The sequence below is a fragment of the Podarcis melisellensis genome, assembly GCF_964234715.1.
Source record: "Podarcis melisellensis genome assembly, chromosome: 12".
Classification (NCBI taxonomy): Eukaryota; Metazoa; Chordata; class Lepidosauria; order Squamata; family Lacertidae; genus Podarcis; species Podarcis melisellensis.
Genome location: NC_138544.1, coordinates 54160312 through 54172442, shown reverse-complemented (window position 1 = coordinate 54172442; position 12131 = coordinate 54160312). Strand labels below are relative to the sequence as shown.

The following is a 12131-nucleotide window of genomic DNA, read 5'->3' as shown; positions in this document are numbered from 1 at the left end:
GTTAGCCTCACGGGGCCCAGCCTTGAACGCCAAAGGCTCCCACCGGCTGGATGTGAGTGCCAAGGTTATGCTTGGAATGCGAGGCCTGAGCTGGAGGCTGGAAGGAACAGTTGCAAAAGACGCCGGAGTCCAGAGGCACTGCAAACCATTTTTTCCCCTTTTTCTTTAGCCTGAAAAGAGGTCTCCAGTGTGACTGCTACTCTGGAAGAAGGGTGCAATTTCTACCACTCCACCAGCAGCAGTTGGGACCTCAATAGGGATGTGTGTGTCTGTGTGCACTCAGTGTCCAAGATACGACCACGAAGGCCTGCTTCTTGCAAACAGGAGGTGAAGTAGCAGACCTCTTTCTAAGCCACCAGGTTAGATAGTTCCCACGGCCAAAGCAAAAAAATAATAATTGCTGAGAATAGAAAAGAAGCGTATCTGTTGGAAATAACTTGCAGATAACTAATTGGCTTAGGATTTTACATAAGCTAAGTGACGAATCAATTTGTATAATTTTAAAATGAAAAGATTTAAAGGTGTTAATGCTTAAGTTAAATTTTATAAGAACTGTGATTTGGAAAACCGTTAAATGGATATAATTCAACCAAGGGGAAGCGATGAGGTCACCTAACAATGTTAATAAATATAATTTTTAATAAGATTGTGCTTTATGTTTGTTTGTTTTGTTCGTTTATCATTTTGTGAAAATTAATTTTAAAAAATTGGGGGGGGGGGGAGAAGAAGCGTATCTGGAAGAAGGGGCTAGCCCAAGCTTTTCCCTGACATGCTGGCTTTCTGCACACGGGGACCTCCTTCCCACATGGAACTGCTCAACAGCACTTGGAACTTGGGAATGGTACAGTCCAGAAACACACCTACGATATTATCTGAAGGAGCGTCTCCACCCCCATCATTCAGTCCGGATACTGAGATCCAGCGCCGAGGGCCTTCTGGCGGATCCCTCATTGCAAGAAGTGAGGTTACAGGGAACCAGACAGAGGGCCTTCTCGGTAGTGGCGCCCACCCTGTGGAACACCCTCCCTTCAGATGTGAAGAAAATAAGAAGCTATCTTCTTTTTAAAAGAGATCTGAAGGCAGCCCTGTTCAGGGAAGTTTTTAATATTTAATGCTGTACTGTTTTTAACACTTTATTGGGAGCCGCCCAGAGTGGCTGGGGAAACTCAGCCAGATGGACGGGGTATGTATGTATGTATAAATAAATAAATAAATATAAATAAATAAATAAATAAAATAATAATAATAATAATTATATCTGTTGTTTGCAAAAGTTAGGTCTGAGTGGCAGCTGGAAAGAAGCCTATCAGCATGGCTGATGGGGGACGGGTTGCTCAGAGGAAAACACCCAGGATGATCACCGCTTGTTATCAAAGGTTATGGCATCCCAGGGCTGAGTTCATCAGAGCATACACAGAGTTACTCTTCAGCTCTCCCCCCCCCCCGAAACCTCTGGTCCAAGTGCCTAACTTAGCACCTTGCCCTTTGCGAAGGAAGAGATAGAGACTGTCTGGGTGAGCCTTGGGTCCCCCGGATGTTGTTGAACTACAGTTCCCATCATCCCCTTGGCTACTGGGTAAGATGGCTGGGGATGATGGAACTTGTAGTCCAGTCACACAGGTGGCACTGTGGGTTAAACCACAGAGCTTAGGACTTGCCGATCAAAAGGTCGGTGGTTCGAATCCCCGTGACGGGGTGAGCTCCCGTTGCTTGGTCCCTGCTCCTGCCAACCTAGCAGTTCGAAAGCATGTCAAAGTGCAAGTAGATAAATAGGTACCACTCCAGCGGGAAGGTAAACGACGTTTCTGTGCACTGCTCTGGTTCACCAGAAGCGGCTTAGTCATGCTGGCCACATGACTTGGAAGCTGTACGCTGGCTCCCTCAGCCAATAAAGCGAGATGAGCGCCGCAACCCCAGAGTCGGTCACGACTGGACCAAATGGTCAGGGGCCCCTTTACCTTTACTAACAGCGGGGGACCTTGAAGAACACAGAATCCTACACTTTAAACTTGCCTGCCTTGGGAAGAGAAAATCCCAGTGCAAACACAAAGCTGTCACTTGATTGGGAATGGGATGGAATATGCAGAAGCGCAGCAACTCTTTTTGGCTCACCGTCAAAGCAGCGGCTGTACAGTACCACACACACACACACACACACACACACACAGTCTTCCTAAATGCACCTCTGCACCAGTCGTCTCTATAACTCGTTGCAGAGCTGGTCTCCATGTGGTGGCACAATTGCAAACACACAGGCTGTTTATTTATGGCATCTCAACTTTTCTCAGGGGACGCTGGTGGCGCTGTGGGTTAAACCACAGAGCCTAGGACTTGCCGATCAAAAGGTCGGCGGTTCGAATCCCCGCGACGGGGTGAGCTCCTGTTGCTCAGTCCCTGCTCCTGCCAACCTAGCAGTTTGAAAGCATGTCAAAGTGCAAGTAGATAAATAGGTACCGCTCCGGTGGAAAGGTAAACGGTGTTTCCATGCGCTGCTCCGGTTCGCCAGAAGCGGCTTAGTCATGCTGGCCACATGACCCGGAAGCTGTCCACCGGCTCCCTCGGCCAATAAAGCAAGATGAGCGCCCGAACCCCAGAGTCGGTCACAACTGGACCTAATGGTCAGGGATCCCTTTACCTTTACCTTTAACTTTTCTCTGAAGGAGGCAGAGACGGCTCTCTCGCTCCTCATTTATTCAACACAATCAAACTAGTTCGTTAAGAAAATCCCCAAACTCGGTTTCATGGGTGAGTCTAGGTCATCTCTCTGTGGTCTCTAAGTTTTAAGTGTCTACACGCTTATCGCATTTATAAATTTTAAATTTATTGTTGTACATTGTTTTAAACGTTTGTTTTCCTTCTGGGATTGTACCCCCAAGTGTATTTTATAAGCTGGTCTCCGACCGTAATAAATCATCATCATCAACAACACAACAGCTTAGGCTGAGAGGCAGTGAGCTTTGTGGCCCAGTAGAGGTTCAAACCCTCAAATCTCCCAGATCTTAGTGTGATGCTCTCACCACTAGGCCACACTGTCTCTACCACGCAGGCAGCCGCCATCCTCCCTTGATGTTCTCATGCATCCGCAATGGCTCTACTGGAGCTCCCCTTGCCACTTCTGCCCACGGCCTTCTGCCCTCCAGTCCCAGCAAGAGCCGCAAAGGGGTATTACGTGATCTGGTCAAGCCTGTAAAAAAATAAATCTGGGGGTGGCATGGGAAAGAAGGGGTTGTGGATCGAGAAAGTCCCCTCCTCTGCAATACAGGGACAATGCGAACCTAACAGGGCAGGTGCAAAGATTACTAGATCACGTCTGGGCTCTGCTTTGAGCACTATGTGATTGTGAAGCAAGACAATCACATTTTCTCTTTCTCCCAAGTAAAAGGGAGAGGGCAGCTTAATGCCTCATTCCGCAGAGTACATAACTTCTTTATTGCTAAAATTAAATGTGAGATTCAGCACAAATGCTCTGTTGGTTATAGCTGGCGCCCACAATGAAGGACGTAATTGTTTGATGTTCACCAAATGCTTTCTGTTGGCATTTTTTAGTAGGTTGCATTAGTGTTCACTCATTTGGAGCCCTGTGAGATTTTGGTGGGGGGCGGAGAGACATTGAAGAAATGCTGCCCCAAATCCATCATTTGCTGCCTGCTCTTTCTTTGACTGGCCAGGGGTCCAGCAGCTTTAAAAAAGTGGGGTGGCCTTCCTTCTCGGGACAGTGCTCCTAAGCCAATCAGGGATCACTTAGCGGACAGGATGACATCATGATATAGGGCAGCCAATCAGATCTGACCTGGAAAGGATGGGGGATATGAAACAGCCAGCCCAATGGACAGACATGTTTCCTGCAATGCTTGACTCTCACTCTGAATGGACAAACATATTTGGCACCTTTTGACATCAACATAAAGGGGGGAAAAGGAAAAACCCAAAGAGGGAAGACTTTTTGCCAGGGCCAAAAATACCCCTCTATTTCCTAGCCAAGAAGCAACTGCACCTCATGAAAAAAAAAAAACAAAGCCAGAAAATAAAATACCACATTACTCTAATTAAAGGTAAAGGGACCCCTGAGCATTAGGTCCAGTCGTAGCCGACTCTGGGGTTGCGGCGCTCGTCTCGCTTTATTGGCCGAGGGAGCCAGCATACAGCTTCCGGGTCATGTGGCCAGCATGACTAAGCCGCTTCTAGCGAACCAGAGCAGCGCACGGAAACGCCGTTTACCTTCCCACCAGAGCGGTACCTATTTATCTACTTGCACTTTGACGTGCTTTCAAACTGCTAGGTTGGCAAGAGCAGGGACCGAACAACGGGAGCTCACCCCGTCACGGGGATTCAAACCGCCGACCTTCTGATTGGCAAGTCCTAGGCTCTGTGGTTTAACCCACAGCGCCACCCACGTCCCACCACATTACTCTACATCAGGCCTAATGAAGAAGCAAGTCAGTATTGGTGAAGTCTTGCTTTTTGAGCGACGGACGCTCAATGAAACAGGGATGAGTAAACTAGAAGAAGCCTCCTTATCAATAAAACCAAAACATTGCCAATCTTTTGTTCTCCTTCTAGGGACAATCAAAACCAACTTATGCAGTAACCCAAAAGAGCATAAACAAAATAAAAAAATTCCTTCCAGTAGCACCTTAAAGACCAACTAAGTTAGTTCTTGGTATGAGCTTTCGTGTGCATGCACACTTCTTCAGATACACTGAAACAGGCTCATCACAGCTATCTGCCAATCACCCATTCCCACCACCCTTCTGAGTAATACCCCTCCCCACCTTCTCACTATATAGCAGGGTCTGGTGACTTCTGTTTCAGTGTATCTGAAGAAGTGTGCATGCACACGAAAGCTCATACCAAGAACTAACTTAGTTGGTCTTTAAGGTGCTACTGGAAGGAATTTTTTTATTTTGTTTTGACTATGGCAGACCAACACGGCTACCTATCTCTAACCCAAAAGAGCATGGGATGATGAGAAGTCTTCTACAGCCATAGTTCTGAAGGCAGGTCCTTGTTCTATATGCTCAAATTCCCACACAGCCCAATAAACACGTGTCATTTTTGACCACAAACAAGACCTGGGGATTCAGTCTAATCAAACTCTCCGAATGAGACCTAAATGGGTGCGTCACCTAACCTGGTTTCGCCATTGGGTGTGCATTCAACGGGGAACGGCAGCCAATCTTGGCTCTCTGATGAGCAGGCCTCTACAACACAACTGCTTGTTGGATTCAGGAATCTACCTTGAGGGCCTCATCCTTTTACAGGCAAACTTCCAAGGGTCACGTGTGCACAGTAGGCCCAGGCAGAGACGAAAGTGGGCACAGCAATGCATGGAACTCTAACCTTTGCTCAGTAGGCTAATTTTCTAGCCACACACATTGGTGGTTCCTACGCAGGTCTCTATCCCAGCAAGGAAGAGCCATGATCACAGTTGAAGGACACATCCTAGCCAGGCCAAAGCACTCAAGGAGGGTGAACAACATGGTGTGTGGACATGCCCAGAGGCCAGAGAAACCCAGAGGACCAGATTCATCCCCATATGCTATACTTTTACATGCATATATATACACTTGCCATGAGCTACTAGGATTTGTGGACAACTACCCTACATGACAAACCACTGAATGACAAGAGGTAGCTTCTCAGAACCTTCAGGTCCTGGGCTGATTCCACCCACCCAGGTTGGCCACTGGATCTTCCAAGACAGGAAGTAGGATAAGAGGGCTTCCTGTATGAACTGAGTCTTGCTTGAGCCAAAAAGGTCTTCCTGAACTCTGATGTGGTTCTATATCCTTGGCTCCTGACTAGTGACTTGTTCAATGGGTCTTCGTTCCTGGCTCACCTCAGATCTGAAAATCAGCAATGCGGTTAAGTAATTTACACTCAGGACTTAAGTGGTCTTTCCAAGGTGGGGGTTCTTTTTAGAACCTAGACGTGGTCCTCCACGATGGCGTTGGACTATAACTCTCATTGTCCCTGGACATCCTAGCTGGAGTCCAGCTACATCTGAGACCCCCCCCCCCCAGGCATCTTGGTCCCAGGCCATTTAGGATCTTAAATCTTATTTCTTTAGGCTGGTTTTCCCTTACAACTGTCGCACCTACTATACAGAGGATCCATTTTTACAATGGAAAGTAAACTTGATTGAATGCGCACATTTAACTGCGAATAGCATCAGATTGGGAGGGACCCCCTGATAATTATTGGGACCCCAGCAGTCAGAAGGGGCAGTTAAAAGCAGTTCCTTCCCCTGCTGCGGTGCTGAAGAAAATCCCTCATCCAAACTTATTTACACTGGGAGGAAATTTTCCATTAGTGTCCATGGAGGTTCCATCTCACTACGAATAGTCCTCAACTCTTCCAAGTTAAGGCCCATAAAGGATCCACAACAGATGTCTGTCCAATAGTGGCTTGAAGAGAAGGAGATGTCCTAGTCTTCCTAAAAATCTAGCAGAACAAAGTTAAGCACTGGAGAAGCAGAAATGCCCAAATCTTGTTTATATCTGCTGCTTTTCCTATCCTGGGCAAATGTGATCGATAAGCTTTAACGCCAGCCCAATCTTCCTTCTTCCCTGATCTTTCAGACCTTCCTTACAGGTTTTATCTTCTAGGCCGGAAATAAAACATCAAACATAAAAAACTTCCATGTACAGGGCCACCTTAAGATGTCTTCTAAAATTTGTATAATTATTCATCCCCTTGACAGCTGATGGGAGGGCATTCCACAGAATGGGTGCCACTACCGAGAAGGCCCTCTGCCTGGTTCCCTATAACTTCACTTCTTGCAGTGAGGGAACTGCCAAAAGGTCCTCAGAGCTGGACCTCAGTGTCCGGGCTGAACGATGGGGGTGGAGACACACCTTCAGGTATATAGGGCCAAGGCAGTTTAGGGTTCTAAAAGTCAGCACCCACACAATATGACCTACCACGGCTTCAATCAGTTTCCCCCTGAAAAACCACAGCTGAGACTGTTATCCGCTGTAACCACTATTTTTTTCTAAATCTTAATGCTGCATAGACAATCCTTGTTTTCTGTGTTACTGAAACCAGGTGGGGTTGCCACCTGTTTTCCTGACATAATTCCTGTTAACCACGGTGTGTCAGGAAGGGACCTAACAGGTGGCTATCTTCCCCATCACTAACTCTCCAAGCCCAGAAAGGTTTCACCTGTTGGATAAAATCCCACAGCAAGTACAGGCACAGGGGCCCTAGCCACCACCCAGTTTTTTGGATGCCAGTGTTGAAGCCAGGCAGGAAGTCAAGAACATTTCCCTGTTGTTTGGCCTCCAGCACCTCCATATATTCAAAAATATACTATCTCTGCAGAGGGAGGTTCCATCTCATAGCCAAGGAAAGATCAATCATGTATAGACACTCAGATACTTCCCAGATCCATGATTCTACAGCACGTATGGGGAACCTGTTTCAACCAGAGGGCCACATTCATTCCCAGGCAATGTTTCAAGGGCCACATGGCAGTGGTGGGCAAGGACAGAGGCGGAAAAGGGTGGGGCAGCAAATGTAAAATTTGCCTTTTTCACAGTCAGCTAGTTATTTTACCTAGACAGCATCTTAAAAAGCAGAGACATCACCTTGCCAACAAAGGTCCGTATAGTTAAAGCTATGGTTTCCCCAGTAGTGATGTATGGAAGCGAGAGTTGGACCATAAAGAAGGCTGATTGCCAAAGAATTGATGCTTTTGAATTCTGGTGCTGGAGGAGACTCTTGAGAGTCCCATGGACTGCAAGAAGATCAAACCTATCCATTCTTAAGGAAATCAGCCCTGAGTGCTCACTGGAAGGACAGATCCTAAAGCTGAGGCTCCAATACTTTGGCCACCTCATGAGAAGAGAAGACTCCCTGGAAAAGAGCCTGATGTTGGGAAAGATGGAGGGCACAAGGAGAAGGGGACGACAGAGAATGAGATGGTTGGACAGTGTTCTCGAAGCTACCAGCATGAGTTTGACCAAACTGCGGGAGGCAGTGGAAGACAGGAGTGCCTGGCGTGCTCTGGTCCAGGGGGTCACAAACAGTCAGACACGACTAAACAAGAAGTTATTTCACACATCTCTTTCACCTCCCGCCCAAACAAGCAAGAGGCCTTATCTAACTTCAAGGACACAGCTTGGGAGATGAAGCAGAACCCAGGCAGAGTATTGAGGGTCAGACACAGAGAATGCATTCGGCCCCTGTGCCTGAGATTCTCACCCCTGCTCTACAGGGTGATTCAAAAGCACACATAATAATAATAATAATAATTATGATGATGATGAGAAATTCAATGTCACATTATGCTGCTGTTTCCATCTAGACAAAACAATCCCCCATCTCCTCCCAGTGTTAGAAACTCAGATATATAAGCTACAGGACAAAGGTGGCTCTGTGGTCTAAACCACTGAGCCTCTTGGGCTTGCTGATCGGAAGGTCGGCGGTTCGAATCCCCACGACGGGGTGAGCTCCCATTGAAGAAGAGGAGAAGGAGTTTGGATTTGATATCCCGCTTTATCACTACCCAAAGGAGTCTCAAAGCGGCTAACATTCTCTTTTCCCTTCCTCCCCCACAACAAACACTCTGTGAGGTGAGTGAGACTGAGAGACTTCAGAGAAGTGTGACTAGCTCAAGGTCACCCAGCAGCTGCAGGTGGAGGAGCAGGGACACAAACCCAGTTCACCAGATTAAGAGTCCACCGCTCTTAACCACTACACCACACTGGCTCTATGTCCCAGCTCCTGCCAACCTAGCAGTTCGAAAGCACGCCAGTGCAAGTAGATAAATAGGTACCGCTGCGGCAGGAAGGTAAACGGCATTTCCGTGCGCTCTGGTTTCTGTCACGGTGTTCCGCTGTGCCAGAAGCGGTTTAGTCCTGCTGGCCACATGACCCGGAAAGCTGTCTGTGGACAAACGCTGGCTCCCTCGGCCTGAAAGTGAGATGGGCGCCGCAACCCCATACTCGCCTTTGACTGGACTCAACCGTCCAGGCGTCCTTTACCTGTTTACCTTAAACAAACGTTACGGTTGCCAACATGGAATGCCTAGTTGCCATTTTGTGGCAAGGCGGCTCTAAAGTCTTATTTTTCAAGCGATGGACTGATTGATTCTCAGTTAAACATCTGGCTAGTTCAGAGGACAACCCTTAGCCAGGTGAAGAACTTTGAGAACTTAAAAGAAGAAAAATCACTTTTACCCAGGAATTGTCCACATATATATTAGCCTGTTCCTGCCTCTTTTTCTTAACGGTGACATAGAACATTCGGAAGGGTGATTGGGGTGAAGACAAGCCACAGCAATTAACTATAACATCGTTCACTGCTCCTGCTCAGGCTGTACACAAAAAGTGTTTCGGTTCCTGGAATTCATTCCTGATAGTGCAGATAAAATGGAATTCTACAGGATGGAGTATTCGTGTGTGGGGTAAAGCCAAGATCCAGGGCTCCCCAGGCATGCACCTCCAGAATGTGGAGACATCAGGTGTCATCCTGTCTCCCAGGTACCTTCACTTGAAGGTAAAGGTAAAGGGACCCCTGACCATTAGGTCCAGTTGTGACTGACTCTGGGGTTGCGGCGCTCATCTCGCTTTATTGGCCGAGGGAGCCGGCGTACAGTTTCCGGGTCATGTGGCCAGCATGACTAAGCCGCTTCTGGCGAACCAGAGCAGTGCATGGAAACGCCGTTTACCTTCCCGTCGAAGCGGTACCTATTTATCTACTTGCACTTTGACGTGCTTTCGAACTGCAAGGTTGGCAGGAGCAGGGACCGAGCAACGGGAGCTCACCCCGTCGCGGGGAATCGAACCGCCGACCTTCTGATCAGCAAGTCCTAGGCTGTGTGGTTTAATCCACAGCGCCACCTGCGCCAGGTGCAAAATGTGTCTAGCAAATTTGAACCACTGTCCTCTCTCCATATGCTGTTTTGGAGGATTCTACCCCCACAAGTCAATTTCAGGGGCGCATAGCGGAGGGGAAGCCCTGAACACACAGAAGCTTATTCCTATTACCATTATTCATTCACCAGTGGATCCCAGGGCGGGTTGGAACAGTTTGAAACCCTACATTAAGAGCCAGCTAAAACAAATCACAGCCGTGGGAACAGGTCCTGAAAACACACACCTCAAGTGTCACAAGGCCAGGGCAGAAAAAGGTGTGTCTTTAGCACCTTAGAAAGCTGAATTCAGGAGGTTAAACCACTGAGGCTATTTCGAGTGACACCAGACAACCCAAGAATTCTGTCTGCCCTGCAATGGTCCATTCACACATGCCAGCCAGCCTGACAGTGCTGCAACTGTGGAGCGAACAAGCGTTTGCGTGAGGAGCAAGCTCTACGATGCAGGCCAAACTATGCAAAGACTGAAGATCGGGAGTTTTGGATTACAGCTTTTCCACACACACAAAAAACTACAACACCACCCTTATTTGCAAACCAGATGCAGAACATACACACACACAACCGAAATCCAGAAATCCATATTACAACTTTTGGTTCCGGATCCTACCCATGGTTAAGATTTCTTCCTTGAGAAGATCTGCACTGCTGAAGAACTGTAGGCCTTCCTTGCAATCCAGGGTTTCTCATAGCCAAATAACCCTTTCAGCGCCCCTCATCCCAAGCATCCAGATAATGTCACTCCCAATAAAATGTATATTCCTGATCTTGTCCCTGCCCTTGAGCTGTGTGTGTGTGTGTGTGTGTGTGTGTGTGTGTGTATCATAAGGCTCCAGCCCTCCCTCTTTTAAGCTGGCACCTTCTCGCAATTGCAAACGCGAGGTCTCCCACCTTTCCAGCGCAGAAACACACCTTCATTTCTGCAAAAGGAGAACAGGGAGAAGTGTCGCATGGGGGAGGGGGCGGAATCCCCCCCTTCGAAACCAATGCAAACTTGAGCAGACTTGCTGGGAGAGGAAAATGTCACAAATCCCATAGCGACCCTCTTGCAAATCAATACCTCCAAGCAGATGGGGTTTTTCCCCCCCCTCTCTCTTCCTAAACCGACACCACCCCATCGGAAGCCACACTTTGCTCCTAGACAATGCATCTAAACACGAATGTCATTCCGAGTTCACCAGAAGCCGGCGAGGCTTCCGACGGCTATATACGACTGCAAGCAGCCCCGTCAACTTGTAACCATTGCATTTTGGGGGGTGAGCTAATTCATCGCCACAGCGTCGGCCCAGCTATGAAGGAATTTTAACTCTTCGCGTGCAACAAGACAGCTATTGTACGTTCTTCCAGCATCTCTCTGCATATCTCGGCTGCCTCCCACTTGCAAAAAAAAAAAAAAAAAAGGAGAGAGCCTATAGATGCAGGCGAGATATTAGATATATAATTATGCATGCAAATAAATAATATTTAAAAAGAGCCCTACCCCCCCTTCTGATCCACCTTGGCTTGCACGCACGCACATCTGCGCTTTGCAATGTGGACACACAGAAGTAAGAAAAATGCTAACGGGGGGTGGGCAGCTGGGGAGAAAGAGAGGCAGAATAATCGCAGCGATCGAGGGGCAAGTTTGCAAGGAGAGCAACTGTGTCGACCCCAAATAAATCATGAAATAAGGCAGAAAAAGAGAGAGAAATGAAGTATCGGATCCTGTACCATTTTGATGCGAGGGTCTCCGGTCAATTGAGCCCTGGTGCTCCTCTGCTTGCTGGGGGGTTGTGATCTCCATGAAAATGTTGGAATGTGACAGATTAGATCTTTCTTTTTCTTTTCTTTTTAGAGGTTTTCTCCTCCTCCTCCTCCCTTTTTTTTCTTTCTCCTTCCCCCTTTTCCTCTGCAGTGCTTGCTTCTGCTCGGCTGCAGCGGGGGGGCCTCCTGCGCTCTCGTCTCCCCTCCGCCGCCGCGGCTGCCTCTGGCTCGCTGGCTTGCTGCCGCTCCTCCCCCCCCCTCCGCCGCCCGCCCCTTTGGCGGCTGCTTCTGTCAGCCCCGGAGGAAGAGGCAGGCGAGCCTGGCAGCGCGCTGCCAATGCCAGAAGCCGGGACCAGCTGATTGGAGGCGCCGCCTCCCCTGCGCCTGCGCGCGGACCTTTCCTCCCTCCCTCCCTCTCGCTCCAATTTAAAGGGACTTTTGCAAGGCGCGCTCCCACCCAAGCAAATAGCCGGCCTGCAAAGGGGTGGCTGCCCCTTCCAGGGCCGGATTT

General features: G+C 48.4%; 1 protein-coding gene across 1 annotated transcript in view; it reads right to left on the bottom strand.

Moving 5' to 3' along the window:
• The window catches only part of ZBTB47 (zinc finger and BTB domain containing 47), a 45795-nt gene extending 33938 nt beyond the window's left edge, over nt 1-11857 (bottom strand). The window contains exon 1 of the mRNA XM_081931707.1: nt 11588-11857. Within this exon, the coding sequence (XP_081787833.1) occupies nt 11588-11590 (3 nt within the window). The 5' untranslated portion in view covers nt 11591-11857. The remainder of the gene's footprint in view (nt 1-11587) is intronic.
• Nucleotides 11858-12131: the final 274 nt, after the last annotated feature.